The following is an 18371-nucleotide window of genomic DNA, read 5'->3' as shown; positions in this document are numbered from 1 at the left end:
ATACAATTTGGATCCTCAGTTTAATTCACTGTAAACAATATTAGGAATGCCTAAACATGGCTTGCAGTCTGCACTCTCTGCTTCTCCAGGCCAGGACACAGCTATCCCAAGATCTAGGGACTTCAAAAGGTGAGGCTTGCTTTATGGACAGCAGAAAGGCTAAGAAGTCCTGCCAGTTTCATCTAGGCTATGCTCAAATGAGTTTTCTTGCACTACAATGGCAATACTGTCTGGTGTGAGATATGTCTCTGCCTCATATTCAAGCTAATGCCAAATGTGCCAGTGCACACCATCAGCCTGGTGCTGTGTCAGGTAAGCTGAGACCTCAGATTCAACATGGTCTTATCTAAAGGACTATGACATAGGGAAAGGAAAGTACTCAATGGGTATTTGTCCTCACTTATTAATGAGTCATGATGGGGAGAGGAAGGTGGAGTAGAAACCTTGATCAAACGCAATGATTGTTCTCTGCATTCCAACTCCTGTTGTTCTGCAGAGGAAATTACACCCAGGACCCTCACACCAATGACCCCAATGCAGCTCTGACCACACTGACAGGAAAACCATTCCTCAGGAGATCATGGGGCAGCTATTGCTTCAAGGTTCCCCAGCTTTCTGGGCATTTGTGGGCAAAGACACATCAAGACAAGGCTTGATGGTGTCTGGGAGCAGAGCAGTCAGGGGATGTCTTCCTCAGCTCCAAGAGATTGTACCTTAATAATTTCCCCTCCATGGTGCCCCAAAATTCCATTCCTCTGAATGGAGAAGGGTCTCCTTATGCTCTCACCCATGTCCATGACTAAGTAACACCTTTCTCCTTTGGCATTCAGAAGTGCAACTGGGGGAAGGACCACACAGACGCCAGACTTGAATGCAGCAGAACTTTAATGAAATGAAAGAAGGAAACAAAGCCACTGAAAGCAAAGGTCAGCAGCACAGGCAGCACCAAGAGCAGCAGAGAATCTGTGCTCCTTGGCTCTGGAATAGTTCCTGCATAATATGGGTCTACCTGCCCCACAAAGGGGAGAAACCAAATGGTCTCTACCAAGATGGCCTTTGGGGAACATTGCAGCACATAGGAATCAATGCAAACACTGAAAAGGGAGAGAAAGGCAAGTTCGGTCAGCTATCCTGCAAACAGCACCCAAAACCTAGATCCTCTGCCCAACACCATGTTCTGAGTTCCTCAAGATGTCTCATTGGAACTTTTCAGCAGCTTCAGCAGGGACGACATCTGTTGCCACCGTAGCGCCTGGTGATGCAGGAGAGGTCAAAGCCCCCAGAGTTGATGGGAACTCCATCACAACTGAGGATGCTGCCAACAGCAGCAGAGGTGGAGGATCCCACCACGGTGTTCTGCGGGAAGGAGCTGAGGATGGGGCCAGGCAGGGTCACTACCACAGCAGGTGGCTCAATGACAACAGTGGAGTTCTGGCACTGCCTGACACAGGGCTCATTGCAGCTGTTGGCCAGTGGGGTGGGGCCACAGGGCTGGCAGGGACGGCACTGGGTGTTGCAGGACATGGCTTGAGGCTGCAAGTGTACCTGGCAGAGAGAGAAAACAAGAAACAGAGCACAAGGCTGGGTGGGTGGCTCAGGAGCAGCCTGGTTACCCCATCACTGAAGAGCTAAAGGCCATCGTGAGTGGGAAGCTGGAGACTGGGCCAGGAGCCCTACAAAGAGCAGCAGGAAGCTCAGGAAGTTCTCTCCCAGGACATAAAGCAAAAGGCAGCACCATCACCAGCAGCTCTCTATGCCAGCCTCCTCCCCACTTTCTTCTCTCATGACCAGATGCTCCAATCCCCAAATATGAGAAAGCCAGCATCAGTTGAGATGGCCACCAAGTGGAGATCTCACTTTGGAAGAGAAAGAGAAGGGGCTTCACACTCACCTGGTTCCCAAGCTGAAGGAAGCAAGAGAAGTGGATGAGAGAGCAGAGACTTGGGCTGCCTTTTATACCTGCCCTGCACTGCCGCAGGACCAGGGGCAGCCTTTGCAGAGGTAACAATTTCCCAGCAAGCTCATCTTGAATGCAAACCAGTGCACCTAATGATATGGGCTGTGCTTTCATTTCCTGCACTGCTGCCTTTTCATTTCCAGGTTTGTTCCATGCCCGTTCCCCAATGAAGGCTTCTTCTGATCCCTGGGATTAAAGGCCCCAGGATTTCTAAGGCAGGAATGCAGCAGTGCAGGCAGAAGACTCAGTTTATGTACTGCATGGATGGGCCCAGACCAGGCAAGTGATGCTATCCTGATCAGTCTTCTGGGGTTGTTTGAAGTGTTGTTTTCAGGAAGAAGCTGCAGCACTCATAGAAACATAGAATCTTATAATCATAGAATGGCTTGGTCTGGATGGAACTCCTTCATAAAGAAAAGCAGTGACACTCACTAGATTAAGTTGTTCCAAGCCCCATTCCCTGGCCTTGAACACTTCCAGGGATGCAGCAGCCACAGCTTCTATGAGAAGTTCCATTGCCTCATCACCCTTTGAGTAAGGAATTTGTTCCTAACATCTAATCTGTATCTTTCCTCTTTTAGTTTAAACCATTCCACTTTGTCCTATCAGTGTCTGCCTGTGTAAAAAGTCAGCATCCATCTATTTCTAAGTCCCCTTCAAACACTGACAGGCCTCAATGATGTTTCTTCAAATCCTCTTCTCCCTGCAGAACAGCCACAACTCTGAGCCTGTGCTCATAGGAGAGCTGCTCCAGCCCTCTGAGCATCTTTGTAGCCTCTAATAGAAGCGTGTCTTTCTTGTGCTGAAGACTCCATGTCTGAACCTAGGTGGGGTCTCAGAAGATCAGAGTAGATGAGGAGAATCGCTGCCTTCAACCTGCCAGTCCTGCCTTTTGTGATTAGCCTAGGATGCAGTTGGCTTTCTGGGCTGCAAATGCAAACTGCCGGCTCATGTCCAGGTTTTCATCCACCAGCACTCCCAAGTCTTTCTTCACAGATCTGCTCTTAATGAGTTCATCTCTCAGTTTGTACTCATGTCTGGGATTTCCTGATGCAGGTGCTGCATCCTGCACTTGAACTTCTTAAACTTCATCAGGTTCTCATGGGCCAACTTCTCAATTTTCTCCAGATCTCCCTAGATGGAAATCTTCTGTAGTGTCAGCTGCACTGCTCAGCTTTGTGTCATCTCAAACATGCCAAGGGAACACCTGATCTAATATCCCTGTGATTGTCCCGAGACAAAGCCTCGAGTCAAGCCCCTCTTCCCCTACCTCCATGTGGTTATAGAGTCACAGACCAAAGCTGTGTCTATCCAGACATTTTCATATTCACAATAGTACACCCTTCAAATCCATGTGTATTGGGTTTGTATGGCCTGGTTTTGGAAGTGGGAGGGTTACAGGGGTCTGTGGCTTCTATGAGAAGTTGCTGGAAGCTTCCTCGGTGTCCAGCAGAGCCAAAGGCAGCTGGCTCCAGGACAGACCCACTGCTGGCCAAGGTCAGCCCATCAGAGATGGAAGTGATGCCTCAGTGATGCATGTTAAAGAAGGAAAAAAGTTATTGCACTGGTGTAGTTGTGGCCAGAGAACAGCAGAGTGAGAGTATGTGAAAGAAACAACTCTGCAGACACTGAAGTCAGTGGAGAAGGAGGAGCAGACATTGCTCCAGGCTGTGGATCTGAGATTCCTCCGAAGCCCATGGTGAAGGGCATGGTGAGGCAGCTGTGCCCCTGCAGCCCACAGAGGGAATGGGGGTGCACCTGCAGCCCCTGGAGGAGCCCATACCAGAGCAGATGGATGCCTGAGAGGAGACCATGACCCTGAGGGAAGTCCTGCTGGAGCAGAGTCCTTGCAGGGTCCTATGGAGAGAGGAGCCCATGCTGGAACAGGTTTGCTGGAATGACTTGTGACCCTGTGAGGGCTCCTGAACGAATGACCCTGTGGAAGAGTGACTCACATTGTAGCAGTTTGTGGGGAACCATAGCCTGTGGGAAGGACTCATTTCCTTCATGGAGAACTTCTGCCATGGGAGGCACCCCACCCTGGAGGAGGGGAAGGACTCCCACTCCTTTCCCTGATCAGCAGCAGGAACAACCTGTGATGATCCCCATTCCTGCCTCCCTGATCTGCTGGGGGGAGGAGGAGGTAAAGCTGGGAAGAAGACGGAGGTAGGGGGAAGATGTTTGCTTTTTGGGGGTTTTTAATAAGACTTCATTTACTTCTCTTTATCCTCTTCTGGTTGTGCTGATAATAAGTTCAATTAATACACCTTAGTTGAGTCTGTATTGCTTGTGACAGTATTTGGTGACAGATCTCTTTTGGTCCTTATCTCAACTCATGAACCATTGTTTTACTTTCTCTCTCCTGTGCACCTGTAGAGGAGAGTGATAGAGTGGCTTTGGTGGGTGCCTGGCACCAAGCCAGGGTCAACCCCCCACACATCTCTCTAATTTGGAGTTAAAGATGTTGTGTGGACTATGTTGAAGGTAGCTGACACTGGCCAGTCTTCCCTTGCTGACTGTTTCAGTCACTCCATCATTGAAGGCCACCAGATTGCTCAGACATTACTTGCCCTAGGAGAAGCCTTGCTGGCTGTTTTGGATCACCTCCTTGTCTCAAATATGACTCACAGTTGCTTTCATGAGGATATGCTCCATGATCTCCCCAGGCACAGAGGTGAGGTTTACCAGTCTGTAGTTCCCTAGGTCTTTCATATTGTCTCTAAAAATCCAGTCTGCTGCTGGGTGTCTAAGGACTCCTGTGTATGAGGATGGGCCATGTCCTTCCCTATCCCTCCCTCCTCAGCTCACCCTGATGGTTATTTGTTGTCTCCCCATGTGTGTGCATTGGGCTGCAGGGTCTGACCCCACCTTACCTAACTCTGCCCGCAGGAAAAACTTCTGCCTTGTTTTGACTTGTCCACTCTCTGTGAGGGTGAGTCTGTGAGTACATAAACAATGCCATGAGCTTGCCTGGGGCCTTGCCCTTCCCACAAGGCTCCAACCCTGCTGCAGCTGTCTCCTGGTGTCCTCAGCAGAGTTCACAGTAGGGTGTGCTCCTACATGTATTCATGCCTTTGGTGCTCTTGTGTGCAACCAGACTTGTGTAAATGTACCACAGGTGCATATTTGACAGGTGTATATGAACACGTCCTTTTGTGTCTCTCCTCACAGACTGTGCTGCTCATGGGAGGGATGCTCTACAGGCTCTGTTCATGAGCTCTGCAAAGCAGCAGGAGTTCAAATGCAGCTGAAAGGTAACGGCATCAGCCTCCTAGAAATCCCTCCAAAAAGAGGCACTATAATCAACCTGCTTCCTGAGCCCTCCTTCTCCTGATCCTCCAAAGCTCATACTCCACTGATGGTGATGCCAAGCCCCAACAAGGATTCCCAGTTTAGATCCTTAATTTAGTTCAGTGTAATAGGATTGGAACTGCCTCAGGATCATGAACAGTCCCTCTCTGCCTGCCTCACCAGGTCAGGACACATCTGCTAGAGAGTTCAAAATGATGGGGTTTGCTTTCTCCTGGAGAGATAATAAGAAATACTGCTTATTCTCCTTGTTCAGACTGTCCAAATGGATCTGCTTCCAGTGAACTGTTGGTGCTTCCAGGTATGGGTCACAGCCTTCCTTCATGCCAAAGCCAATGTCAAATGTATTCATCCAGCTTGTCGACCTGGTGCTGTGTCAGACTGAGGTCTTGGCCCAAACAGATGCTGTATTAAAGAATCACATAAAGAATGCTGTTATTGGTGTGCACTGGACTGGAAGGACAGAGACACTGTGTCTCTCGTAGGGAAAGCCAATAAAAAGGGTTATTGGGCAGATGGGCACTAGTGGAGGATGCCCCAGCAGTCGCTCTGTGGTGCAGATGTCACAGTGTCCCCAGGTAGGAGTCATGCTTGTGCCTTGGGTCTGCCTGTGGAGCAGAGAGAGAGTGGGGGACTCCAAGGGTGCCAGGCAGAGCAAGGAGCTGGATTGCCCCTATATTAGCAATTTACCTGGTGACAGCAGTGCAGGTCTTGTGGGTGAAAAGGTGAGGCTGGGCATCACTAGAATGTGTCCACTGGCCAAAGAGGTGGAGGAGTTCAGAGACTCTTCCCTAAATCTCCAGCAGGAAGAATATGGGGGAACTTCCCTGTTAGTTCCTTCATGCTTCAGCTCGTGCTTTGAGCTTAGCTTTGCCTTCGTCAGCTCTTCCCTACATTCGGGGAACTGTAGACATCTGAGATGTCCCAACCTTCTAATCACTCACTTAAACTGAGAATGGAAGTTGAAAAAGAAATTTTGGAGTATCAAAGAAAAAAGACTCCTAAATGTCTGCATAATAGTGAAGCCAGATGTTCTTCACGGAAACTCAGAAATTAATGCTATGACTTGTTGTGGAAAGTAAGAGAATGCTGTATACTAGTAGGCCCAGCTTTCCCTGGGGACACTCTGTGTCCTGCTGTCATCAGCCCTGTTACCCATCTATAAACAGCAAAGGGATGGCTAAAAAGCAGGGATTTCCAACAGGTATGCACAGGGTACAGACATTAGAACTGCAGCCTGCAGAATTCTGCATCAACCTGATTGCCAAGAGAGATGGTGTTCAGTGCTCTGATACCTCTGTCACCCTGACTGACTATTGGTAAAACAGAGAAGAGGAGGCGATGTCATCAAAGGACTTCACAACCTCATTTTCTGAAGAAAAGGACATCTGTCTCCATTCCAGACTCCTAGATGGGGAAAGGGCAATTTACATAGTCTTCATCATGGATGGATGGATGGATGGATGGATGGATGGATGGATGGATGGATGGATGGATGGATGGATGGATGGATTCTGTTTATCCATCCCTTCCTGAGGCCTCTGATGTGCTTTTGATCAAAACAGTGCCCAAGAGTATCAGACTAAGCAAGAGGGACGTTTGCAAACAAAACTTGTCTGGCACAGACAGCTCACAGATACTGCTGAATATGTCCAGAATGACCTTGCACACAACTTTTCTGGAGCAGTGCTGATCCTGACACAGCAGGGCCTTTGAGGCCTGAGCCTGAGCAGAGCTGCTCTATCTGTGGCTGGGAGTGACGGGGTACCACGGAGCAGTGGAGGGTCTGTGGGCATCTGTTACTGTCCTTGGACTGCCCTGGACCATGAGGGGTCACAGGGACTCCAGACCCTCCAATGTGGCAGTGGGACTGCAACGAGGAGCTGATCCCAGCTGCCCACACCCATTTCTGCTGGCCATGGTCTGAGACTGGCAGTGGAGTGAAGATGGAGATGAGGCCATGGGCCAGCTCTGAGGCTATTCCACACAACCCACTTCTGACATCCTTTGGGAATATTTTCTGTCTACTCCAGCACAGCACTGACCAGAGCAAGGGGTGCTGCATCCTGCAGGTTGGTTGTCTCCAGGACCTCCCACAGAATTCTAGTTGTTATGTCAGGACAGCAGAGGTTTTTGCATGAGGTATTGGGGATATATCTGGGCAGAGACACTGAAGGGAAAGGGCTGCTCACCCTGGGGTAGCAGGGGATGTTTTGCCTGCCCCAGGATTGTTCCCCACCCTCTGCAATGTATTCCAACCTCACATTTTTCTGGATGAAGGGTCTCACTTATCCCTCAGGAATAATTCTACCCCAGCAGCCTTCAAGTGGAAGGAAGGACAACCTGGAGACCCAGAGTGAGATGCAAAAATCTTTATTGAGTTTAAAGAGGGAATCAAGGTTGTTACAAGCACAGCCCTCAGTGCAAGGATCTGGAGAGACAAGCAAGACACTTCACCTCTTGGCCATGGTGAAGTCCATGCAGGGCATCCATTTGCCTTGCCTGTAGAGTGCAGGCTGGCTTGGAGGAGCCTTGCAGCCCAGCAGAGCAGAAGGACACAATGAAAATAAAGACAAAAAGATATGCAGGAAAGACATAGGGCATGCTTTCAAAGTGAGCTGGGCCCTTCCTTCCAGCATTTTCAGTAGGAAGCAAAGATGGCCAGTTCCTCATAAAGAAATGAAGATTCTTCTGAAGATTCTTCCTTTGTCCAGCACCATGCCTGGAGATCCTGGGGACACTTTGCAAGACCTATATATGCCCAGGGACTTTAGCAGGGGAGGCCCCTCCTTCCACCGTAACGCCTGGTGATGCAGGAGAGGTCAAAGCCCCCAGAGTTGATGGGAACTCCATCACAGCTGAGGATGCTGCCAACAGCAGCAGAGGTGGAGGATCCCACCACGGTGTTCTGCGGGAAGGAGCTGAGGATGGGGCCAGGCAGGGTCACCACCACAGCAGGTGGCTCAATGACAACAGTGGAATCTTGGCACTGCCTGACACAGGGCTCATTGCAGCTGTTGGCCAGTGGGGTGGGGCCACAGGGCTGGCAGGGACGGCACTGGGTGTTGCAGGACATGGCTTGAGGCTGCAGGTGTACCTGGCAGAGAGAGAAAACAAGAAACAGAGCACAAGGCTGGGTGGGTGGCTCAGGAGCAGCCTGGTTACCCCATCACTGAAGAGCTAAAGGCCATCGTGAGTGGGAAGCTGGAGACTGGGCCAGGAGCCCTACAAAGAGCAGCAGGAAGCTCAGGAAGTTCTCTCCCAGGACATAAAGCAAAAGGCAGCACCATCACCAGCAGCTCTCTATGCCAGCCTCCTCCCCACTTTCTTCTCTCATGACCAGATGCTCCAATCCCCAAATATGAGAAAGCCAGCATCAGTTGAGATGGCCACCAAGTGGAGATCTCACTTTGGAAGAGAAAGAGAAGGGGCTTCACACTCACCTGGTTCCCAAGCTGAAGGAAGCAAGAGAAGTGGATGAGAGAGCAGAGACTTGGGCTGCCTTTTATACCTGCCCTGCACTGCCGCAGGACCAGGGGCAGCCTTTGCAGAGGTAACAATTTCCCAGCAAGCTCATCTTGAATGCAAACCAGTGCACCTAATGATATGGGCTGTGCTTTCATTTCCTGCACTGCTGCCTTTTCATTTCCAGGTTTGTTCCATGCCCGTTCCCCAATGAAGGCTTCTTCTGATCCCTGGGATTAAAGGCCCCAGGATTTCTAAGGCAGGAATGCAGCAGTGCAGGCAGAAGACTCAGTTTATGTACTGCATGGGCCCAGACCAGGAAAGTGATATTACAGTCTGTCTAGCTCTGGTGGGGCTGTTTGAGTTTCAGCAATCCTCGGCTGGCTGCCCAAGGACTTCTGTGCATGAGGATATATCCTGTCCTTCTCTTTCCCTTCCTATGGTCCTTTCTTCCCTCCTCATGTCCATGGACTCTGCAACTTGTTTTGGCCTTGACCTACCTAACTCTCCTATCAGGAGAAAATTCTAGCTTTTTTAAACTCATCCCCACTTTGTGCAGCTCAGACAGCCTTGTCTGGCTCCTTGTCCTTCCTCACAATGCTCCAAGCCTGCTGCAGCTGTCCCCGAGTATCCTCAGCAGAGTCCACAGTGCATTGTGTTCCTACAACTTAACTTCTACAGGGTAGAGAGGTGGGCCCATGTAATCCTTATGAATCTCAAGAAGGCCAAGTGTAAGGTCCTGAATTTGGGTTGGGTTATTCCCAAGAATGGGCACAGACTGAGTAATGAGTAAACTGAGAGCAGCCCAGCCAAGAAGGACTTGGGTGTACTGGTGAAATAGAAGCTGGACATGACCTGCAATATTCACCTGCAGCCCTGGAACTCTATCCCAGAATTGTATAACATGAAAAGAAGAGTGACTACCAGGTATAGAAAAGTGGTTGTCCCCCAATACTGTGCTCTTGTGAGACCCAGCTGGAGTGCTGGGTCTAGTTCTGGGGTCCCCAGTGTGAAGGTGCTGGAGGCCACAAAGAGACTCACAGGGCTGCAGCCCTTCTGCAGTGAAGAGAGAGCTGGGAAAGATTAATGTGTTTAGCCTGAAAATGGTTCTAGGGATACCTTAAATCACATTCCAGTGCCCAAAGAGGATCCAAAAGAGATGAAGAGGAACTTCTTTACAAGGGCATGGAGTAACAGCACAAGGGAGAATGACTTCCCACTGAAACAGGGCAGATTCATACTAGTTATTAAGAAAAAATTCTTTCCTCTGAGGGTGATGAGACCCTGGCATAGGTTGTCCAGAGAAGCTGTGGCTGCCCCATCCCTGTAAGTGTATGTTGTAATGCACATACTCGTGTGACTCTCAGTTGCTTCTAGATACAGACATTTTGATACTGAAAACTATCCAAGAAACTTGACTTGGGGCAGATGTATTGGAGGCTACACCATAAACAAGCCAAAACAGCCTTGTCAATGTTCAATGCTTAAAATAACACTGGAATTCTCAGAGCAAGTAACCTACTAGCTCTTCTTCTTTTTTCATCTCCATGGGCCTCCACAGATGGGCACAGCTGGAGAACGAGGCCTTTGGAAGGAGGCACAGTTGCTCTTATGGTTTTCTCACTGTGGTCACAGAAGCCTAAGATGGGAAGGGCTCTTCTTTACCCTGCATTAGCAAGTGAAAAACAGCCACCAGCCAGACTCTGGACAAGAATCTTCCTGCACTCATCCACTGCCAGAGAGTGGTCCCAGTGTTTTTCATGTCTCTCCTTTCCAGGGAAATCACCAATGCTGGAGGAAGCTCCCACATTCTTGAGTCCATGCCAGTTTCTCTGTCCAGCAGATGGTAACATCTCAGCACTCTCCTTTCCTCCCATGAGCTAAAGGAAGGGTTCTGGGGACCTATTTTCAAGTAACCCCACTACATCATTCAGCTTAAGGGTGCTGATTTTCCAGATGGATCCCACCCTTTGAATTGGAATCTGTTGCTCATGGAATATCACACCCTTTGCCTGAGAAATCTCAGGGTACTCATTTGTTTTCCTGCTGCTGTTCCAGGATAGCCTGCCTCTCCCAAGTGACACGGGTCTGCTCTGACAGCCCTGTGTGAGGCTTTGCATGCCTCTGTTTATCTCGGAGGGCTCTGAGCAGTGTTGATGAGGAATTCACAGCAGGTCTCAGTGTCCTGCACTCTGCTGTGTCTTGGATTTCTTGGACACTTCAAGTCCTGCTTTTTGTTGCTTTCCAGGACTGTAGAGGGCTTCAACACTCCAAATATACAATTCTCTCCAAAATGCATCATTCTTAGGCAGAAATGACTAGCAGTGATATCTGAGGTTAAATTCAGTCTCAGATTCTTTCTGCTGTCCCAGGCATTTTCCCAAATGCTGCTGAAAAAGAGCACAGCTGACAAAGACTGGGAATCAGCCTATGCCTTGAGCAATGGTGCCTGGATACAGGACTAAGTGCCAAGTGCCCAGGTGGATACAGAAGGCTTGTGAATCTTTTTCAGAATTGTTTCTAGAAGGGAAGACTGGAGTCATCTCCCTTGGAGAGCTCTACACTCAGGTGAAATTAATCCCACACTCTCCATAAAGGTGTGTCTACCATGCTGATGCCTCCTCCTTATGAAGTGGTTACAAGGACTATCTTCAGTGTCAGTGTGCAAAAAGAAAAGCTTTGAGAACATGATTAATCTGTTCTGAAATGAAAATTGGGAGGGGGAAAGCAAGTGTTTGGAAGTGCTAATATCCTCCTAATGAGTGTAAAGAGAGACTTGCTTCCCAGCCAGCCTTCTATAGCTCTGCACTTCGACTGCTTTGCCAATCCCATTAAAGATTTTCCACAACAAAGACCAAAATGGGTGGAACAATGTTCTGCTAAAAATTATGTGGGATTTTAGATGTGGAAATGCCCTGACACATCTCGTACGAAGCATACTGTTTTGCATAAGTTTAATTAAAAATAAGAGAGTAGATTCAGATAGTATTTTATTATAATTTTGTTTGCAGTCTTATGCTAGGAATAATGGTTAAGGGTAGAGATATCAGACATTGCCAAATTTTATCCTGAATCAGAGTATGATTTGATGAAATAGCTACAAGAATGTGGCATAGATACATCTCAAAACATCAGGCTAAATGGAGAAACACATGTATACTTCCTAAAGAAATGTTTCCTAAAGCTGCTGGGATTTCTTTAGGAGATTCAGACAAACCCTGACAAAATGAAGCACTTGGCACACTGGGGTATAAACCTGTGGGAATACCATTCCTCTGGCTCTGTTACAGAACCATTTATGGATGGGGTTTGTGACCCTTTCCAAGCACAGCACTTTAAACGACTGGGAGGCATTCTGATTTCACAGGGAATGAACAGAGGGTGGTGGGAGCAGCAGAACTCAGGCTCAGCGCAGCCAGAGATGGCTGTAAGGTGACATGGGCTCACTGGGGAATTGGTGGCTTCTTGCTGCCTGGGATGCCCAGACAGACTCACACTTCAGTGGGGATCTTGTGCAGGACAGAAGTCATGGGAGGGTGGGGATGAATCTGTTCAACTGATGCCCTGTAAAAAGTCACTTCATTTTTTCCAGAAAGCCTGTCTCAGAGCAAGCTTCACCTCTCTGTTTCTGAGTGTGTAAATGAAGGGGTTCAACAAAGGAGTTACCACTGTGTTAAAGGTATTCACAATTTTGTTCAGATCCAGGGAGTTCTGGGCTGATGGCTTGACGTATAGGAACATGGTGGAGCCATACCAGATCGTGACAACACTGAGATGGGCAGAGCAGGTGGAAAAGGCCTTTTTCCGGCCATGGGCTGACTGGATCCGCAGGATGGCAGAAATTATGTACATGTAGGAGACCAGGGTGACCACACAGGAGGCCACCACAACAATTATGGAAATGAGGAAGGTTGCCAGTTCTACAGGCCGTGTATCACTGCAGGAAAGGGCAAGGCAGGAATCTATATCACATAGAAAATGATTGATGACATCTGGCCCACAGAAAGTCAGCCTGGATGTCAGAAAAGCCAGCAGAGAAATGGCCAAAAAGCCTCCCAGCCAGGAGCTGAGTGCCAGCCGAACAGAGAGGACACTGCTCATGAGGGAGCAGTACCTCAGGGGGTAGCAGATGGCTAAGTAGCGGTCGTAAGCCATGACAGAGAGCAGAAAACACTCAGTGGAGCCTAGAGAGAGAAGAAAGAATAACTGGAGGATGCAGACACTGAAGGAGATGGTCTGGCTAGTCCCCAGCATAACTCCTATGGCTTTGGGAACAACACCTGTAGTGTACCATATCTCCAGAAAAGAGAGATTACAGAGGAAAAAGTACATTGGTGTGTGTAGTTTGCTGCTTCTCCACACAAGGGCTATAATGGATGCATTGCCTATTACTGTCAGGGTGTACATCAGTGCAAATACCACCACAAAGGAGACTCGGAATTGCCGTGTGCCTGGGAAGCCAAGAAGGATGAATTCTTCCACACTTGTCCCATTTGCCATGTCCTTCCAAATGTTGAGGTCTGTCTACAAAGAAAGAAAAGTTTCTGTGAAAGTTTGAATGCTTGTGCTGGTCCTTCAGATGCTACAAATAGTGGGAAAAAAAATCACTATCCATGAAAATGCAATTGGTGCACAGCATGGGAAAATGGCATTTGTCCTATGTTAAAATTGTCAGAGAAATCCTTCCCTGATGCAACACATTTGGACAACTAGATCTAACCCTAAAAACCAGGCATACCCCAACAAATGAACACTTGGAGAAGTATTTATCAGAATGTGCACCTCCTTTACAGCATGGGAAATGTAGTCACTTCTGTGAGATTAAAATCCCACTTAGGAAACTATGGACAACAGGCTGAGGCACTCCAGCTATGGGAAAAGCTGTTACAAGTAGAAAGGGAATAACATAACCTGTAGTCTCCAAGGCAGGCAATACTGATGTGTGCAATCAGCAAATGCAACTGAAGAATACAAATACTCTCGTGATAATGTGACACCCTAAGAGATTTTTCCACCTCTTCTATGACAATTAGTTACAAGGGATTGAGACTGAGCTGCAGCCACATAGGGCAGCAGGTTAGTATGACAGTCACTACTCAAGGTCTCCTATACTTGCTTTCTTCCAAGCCTCAGAACAGGAAGCTTTTGCAAATATTTCCATTTCCCTCACTCGTGTCTGCTTCTCAGCATAGCTACTAGGGGTACAATTCACCTCTTTGTAATTTTACCATCTCAGAGACAGGAGAAGGATTTCTGCTGACCAAGCTGAAGTATCTACAGTGAAATACTATCTCAGCTCCTCAGCTTACCCCGCTTCTTTCTTCACAGATAGAAAAAAAGCATGAGGGAGACATGGCTCATTTTGTCTTATAAACATGGCTAAAAGCCCTTTAGAAGTGCCAGGTTGTCTCTGAGGGCTAAGGCAGGAGTCTAGTAAGCACCTGGATGTTAGACATCTCAGTTTGGGCAGAGATATTCAGTCTCAGTGACTGAAGGCAAAATCCTCCAAGTTTAATCCCATTAAAGGTACCTCTGATTAACTGTTCCTGCAGACAAGGGAACAGTTCTCTAGAGAACTGCTGTTCAGGTGGATGTGGAAGAGAGATGGACTAAATCACCATCTGAATAATCTTTTTCTCTTCCTCCACAGCAATATATACCAGAAATCTTAAAGAGCAAAGAAATCTCCCTTAAATCAGCTCTTAAACACGCATTGGAATTCTGTGCTATACGTCTTGGGCAGGCTTCACTCACCAGATTTGCCTGTGGTAATGATCCAAATGACATTTTCTTATGCACCGTCCTCCTAAGGTTGCCATGATCCCCTTGGCTTATGGAGAGCATTGGAAAGAGGTAGATTTATTTGGGGTAACTCTGGATTCAGGTGAAGGTGCGTGGATGAGCAGCTCTCCCCTTGCTGACTCACTTCCAGCCGATGGCAACTGCCTGACCTGGTTTCCTCTCCATCCAGTAGGATCTGACAGCTTCCACTCCTGATCTTTTCCCTCTCACAGCCACCACCGTAATTCCACTAAAGGGAGCTTTGTGTGTGCACACACAAAGTGTAAACTCTCTTCAGCTTAGCTTCATATAGTGAGATCACACACTAGAGAGTGCCAGCATCATTAGCGTAAGAACATCCCCACACCCACCTCATTAACACAATGAAGCTCCAGCTGGCCACGCCTAGGAGACTGTTTTCTGTTTTCCCTCTGGTGTGCCCAAGGGAGTTTGACCTCTGGGAGATCTTAGATGAATAGTATTCTCTCTTGGCACAGGCCAATTAAAGAACAGCAATGCAATTCCCTAAGGGGCTGCTCGGCTGGGTGTTTGCCTCCTGCCTGCTGCTGTGGTATGAGAACCTTGTCAGGAACTCAGCTGACATGGAGATGTCTGAAATAGTCATGTTTCAAGAGACTGGATGTGTGAAGTATTTGGTGATGGATACTAAGGTGGCTGTGCAATCTTAGGGTGGGAAGTAACTAAAGGCAACTGTGGGCACATGAATACAGAGACTGTAAGGTAGGGGATTCACCAACCTTCATTTCAGAGCCTTTAAATGCAGTTAAGGCCTCTGTCTTCAGCTTTAATTGAAGAACTAAGTAAAGATGTAAGTTCAAATCAGACAATACATTAGTAGGGGAAAATTTATTTCCCCTGACTCAGAAAGGATGTCTTCTGTAGAGGTACTCATCTTTGCTCCATTCATCATCAGCTGAAACAGGCGCTCTGAAGCCTTAGATCAACCCTTACAAAAATATGATCTCTTACAGATCAGGCAGCACAGGCCTTACTGACACCTATTTTTCTTCTGTTGGCACTCAAGATAAACCAGTCAGCTGGCTTAGACCACACACCCACAAATACACACACTTCTCATCCTCCAGACATTTTGAGTTAGATTCCCCTCCAGAGAGTCTTCCTGCACCATCCAGGACCACCACACAGGTGTTGGACTTGACAGACACATTTTCTGCAAGTCCTGTGTCCCAGGCTTCAGTGTGGTTGAGAGAAAACTGATCTGTACTTGGTGTGAGGTGAAGATGCAGCTGATGGGAGTGAAGCACTCAGCTTGAGCCTATTTGCTGACCAGGAAACTATCTCCCCACTATCTATCTGTCCTATCCATGGAAATGGTGTGGGGTTTAGCCATGGGAGGGAGGTGTTGGAGCGTGGGTTCACTTGTGATTGTTTAATGAAGGAAGCCATGCACACATGACCAGGTATGCAGGCCCTGCTGTGAGCTTGTCCTAGTTAAGGAGTTCAGAGGCCACCACTGGTCAGCTGCAGGATTTGTGTCTCCAGAAAGATGATTCATGCCATTTTCTGTGCACATCTGCTTTGGGATGGGGTAAGTTCCCTGGGTGATCTTATCTCCCATCACTGACTGTGGGAGAGTCTACAGAGTCTGTTAAATCTGGTCCTGAAGGTGAGTTGTACTCCCCATCTTCAGGCCATGCTCTGAGACCAAGCAATCGTATCTGAGCAGAAATGTTGGAAGGCTGAGCCTGATCCCTGCTGTCTGTGGAGAAGTTAGGAATGTCTTCTTTAGCTCCAAGGGTCAGTGCCTGAAAGGGCTCCATTTCTGTATTTCCCACCCTCCCCTTCCTCTGGGAATAATCAATGATCCATTTGTGTCCTCATCTTTTCCTCCACCACCCATGGCAATGCCTTTTGGTCTCAGCAACTTGAGACAAGGACACCAAAAAAGAATTACATGAAGGCTGAGGGTGAGATGCAAAAAGCTTTATTGTCATTGAAATGGGAAATTAGTTCCCTTATAGAGGAGGCTACTGATGGTGGTGGTGGGAGACCACATGTAACCGTGGAAAGTCTGTGCCCACTTTGGCACAGACACTGGAGAGCCAACAGGGCACCCATCTGCCTGCCCCACAGTGGGCAAGGGTTAGCAGATTCCCCCAGAGAGGCTCTGAAAGTCTTACAGTCCAGAAGTATGGAAGCAAGAGGTGGGGGAGAGAGTAATGCAGGGAAAGCAAACAGTGGCCATGGTTTCAGAGAGCCCCACCTGCCCTCCTTCAGAAGGGCAGCATTGGTTGCTCAGCACCTCTGAATTTGATGGCCTGGAGCTCTGTCCTCAGTCCAGCATCAGCTTCTGGGTTCCTGGGGGTCCTCATGAGGGCTGCACCAGTGGCTTTAGCAGGGACGGCATCTGCTGCCACTGTAGCGGTTGGTGATGCAGGAGAGATCAAAACCCCCAGAGTTGATGGGAACTCCATCACAGCTGAGGATGCTGCCAACAGCAGCAGAGGTGGAGGATCCCACCACAGTGTTCTGTGGGAAGGAGCTGAGGATGGGGCCAGGCAGGGTCACCACCACAGGCGAGGGCTGGATGGCCACGGTGGAGTCCTGGCACTGCCTGACACAGGGCTCATTGCAGCTGTTGGCCAGTGGGGTGGGGCCACAGGGCTGGCAGGGCCGGCACGGGGTGTAGCAGGACATGGCTTGGGGCTGGAGATGCACCTGGGAGAGAGGGAAGGGAAGGAAACAGAGCATGGGCACTGTGAGGAGCCATCGGCCATGAGTCCATCATCCCACTGCAAGAACTGCATGGGCCAGAAGGGAGAAACTAGCCTGTGAGAGAAAGGGGTTTTCAGACTCATCCTGACATAGTATTGCAGAGTTTCACCTTATTTCTTCAATAATGAGCTCCCTCAGCCAAATTCATGACAATATTTAAGTCAGACCTCAATTCTTCTCTGATCCCTCAGCAGCAGAAGCAGCACTAAGACCTCTCACAGGCTATAGGAACACACATTTGCTGTACTGAAAAAGGACAGGGTAGAAGAGTTCAGACTCACCTGGGTCCCAAGGAGAAGGAGGCAGGAGAAGTGAATGAGACAGCATGAAGCTGGGCTGGCTTTTATGGTTGCTCTGAGTTGCCCCAGGCCCAGAGGTGGCTTCTATGAAAGTGGTAATTTCCTAAAGGTGCTCATGATGTATGGAAAACATCCCAGCTAATGAATGGGCCGGGCGCTTGTTTTCCGCATTGCCACCTTTTCATTTCCTGGCTTATGTCATAGACATTTCTTCATGGAAGCTTCTTCTGAGTGCTGAGAGTGAGATGCCTCAGGATTTCCAGGGCAGGAATGTGTCAGTGTCTGTGGAACCCTCTGTGCAGTGTGGGGAAGTGAGGTTGGTCTGGAGCTCACTGGTGGTGTTGCCTGTGGCCTTGTTGATAGGAAAGGGCCCAGATGCCCCCAGCACTTCAACCCTTGACTAATCACCCAAGGACATGCCATGATACCCTTGCAAAATGACATGCCATGTCTCTTTTCTCCATGCCTCCTGACTTGCTCCAGTGTTTGTTTGTGTTCAGAATCTCAGGCATTTGGGTTTCATTTTGTTGCTCCTAAAGCTCTCCTTATGTCCTTCCAACAGCTCCAAGGAGGGAGGATCCTCAAGTCATCTGGTCAATGTGAGCCAGTGTTTGGTTACGCTCAACAATAAGGTCTTTGTTTCACACAGAACTTCCAGGGTTCCAGCTTGTGCTTGTTGCCTGTGGTCCCATCACTGGGCACCTCAGAGAAGCACCTGGATCTGTTGGCCTTTCACCCTCTGGATTTGGGTTGCATGGCAAGGTTTTGTTTGTAGGGAAGCCAGCACCAGATGGCTTTAAGAC

General features: G+C 48.6%; 3 protein-coding genes across 4 annotated transcripts; all 3 read right to left on the bottom strand.

The window, feature by feature from the left end:
* Nucleotides 1–1218: 1218 nt before the first annotated feature.
* LOC306812774 (feather keratin Cos1-1/Cos1-3/Cos2-1-like) lies at nt 1219–2239 on the bottom strand (the record flags this gene model as incomplete). The annotated part of the gene is given in 4 exon segments (XM_079327643.1): nt 1219–1542; nt 1544–1545; nt 1892–2006; nt 2008–2239. Coding segments are annotated over 4 exon segments (459 nt in total). The 5' UTR covers nt 2026–2239.
* A 5384-nt stretch (nt 2240–7623) lies between these two features.
* On the bottom strand, nt 7624–14605 carry LOC306812823 (feather keratin Cos1-1/Cos1-3/Cos2-1-like). 2 transcript variants are annotated; one of them, XM_079327696.1, is made up of 3 exons: nt 14486–14605; nt 13151–13255; nt 7624–8363 (listed from the first exon to the last, which is right to left on the bottom strand). In XM_079327696.1, the coding sequence occupies exons 1-3, from the start codon at nt 14573–14575 to the stop codon at nt 8037–8039; spliced, it is 522 nt and encodes a 173-aa protein (XP_079183822.1). In that variant the 5' UTR covers nt 14576–14605; the 3' UTR covers nt 7624–8036. The 2 variants fall into 2 exon arrangements, with proteins under 2 accessions (XP_079183822.1, XP_079183821.1); XM_079327695.1 differs by lacking the exon at nt 7624–8363 and having other exon boundaries at nt 12079–13255.
* Nucleotides 14606–16885: 2280 nt separating this feature from the next.
* LOC306812913 (feather keratin Cos1-2) lies at nt 16886–17191 on the bottom strand (the record flags this gene model as incomplete). The annotated part of the gene is made up of 1 exon (XM_079327834.1): nt 16886–17191. One exon carries the CDS (start codon nt 17189–17191, stop codon nt 16886–16888), a length of 306 nt encoding a protein of 101 aa, XP_079183960.1.
* Between the last annotated feature and the right edge of the window lie 1180 nt (nt 17192–18371).

This window comes from Erithacus rubecula (genome assembly GCF_903797595.1).
Source record: "Erithacus rubecula genome assembly, chromosome: 27".
Taxonomy (NCBI): domain Eukaryota; kingdom Metazoa; phylum Chordata; class Aves; order Passeriformes; family Muscicapidae; genus Erithacus; species Erithacus rubecula.
This window is presented reverse-complemented; position numbering and strand designations above follow the sequence as displayed.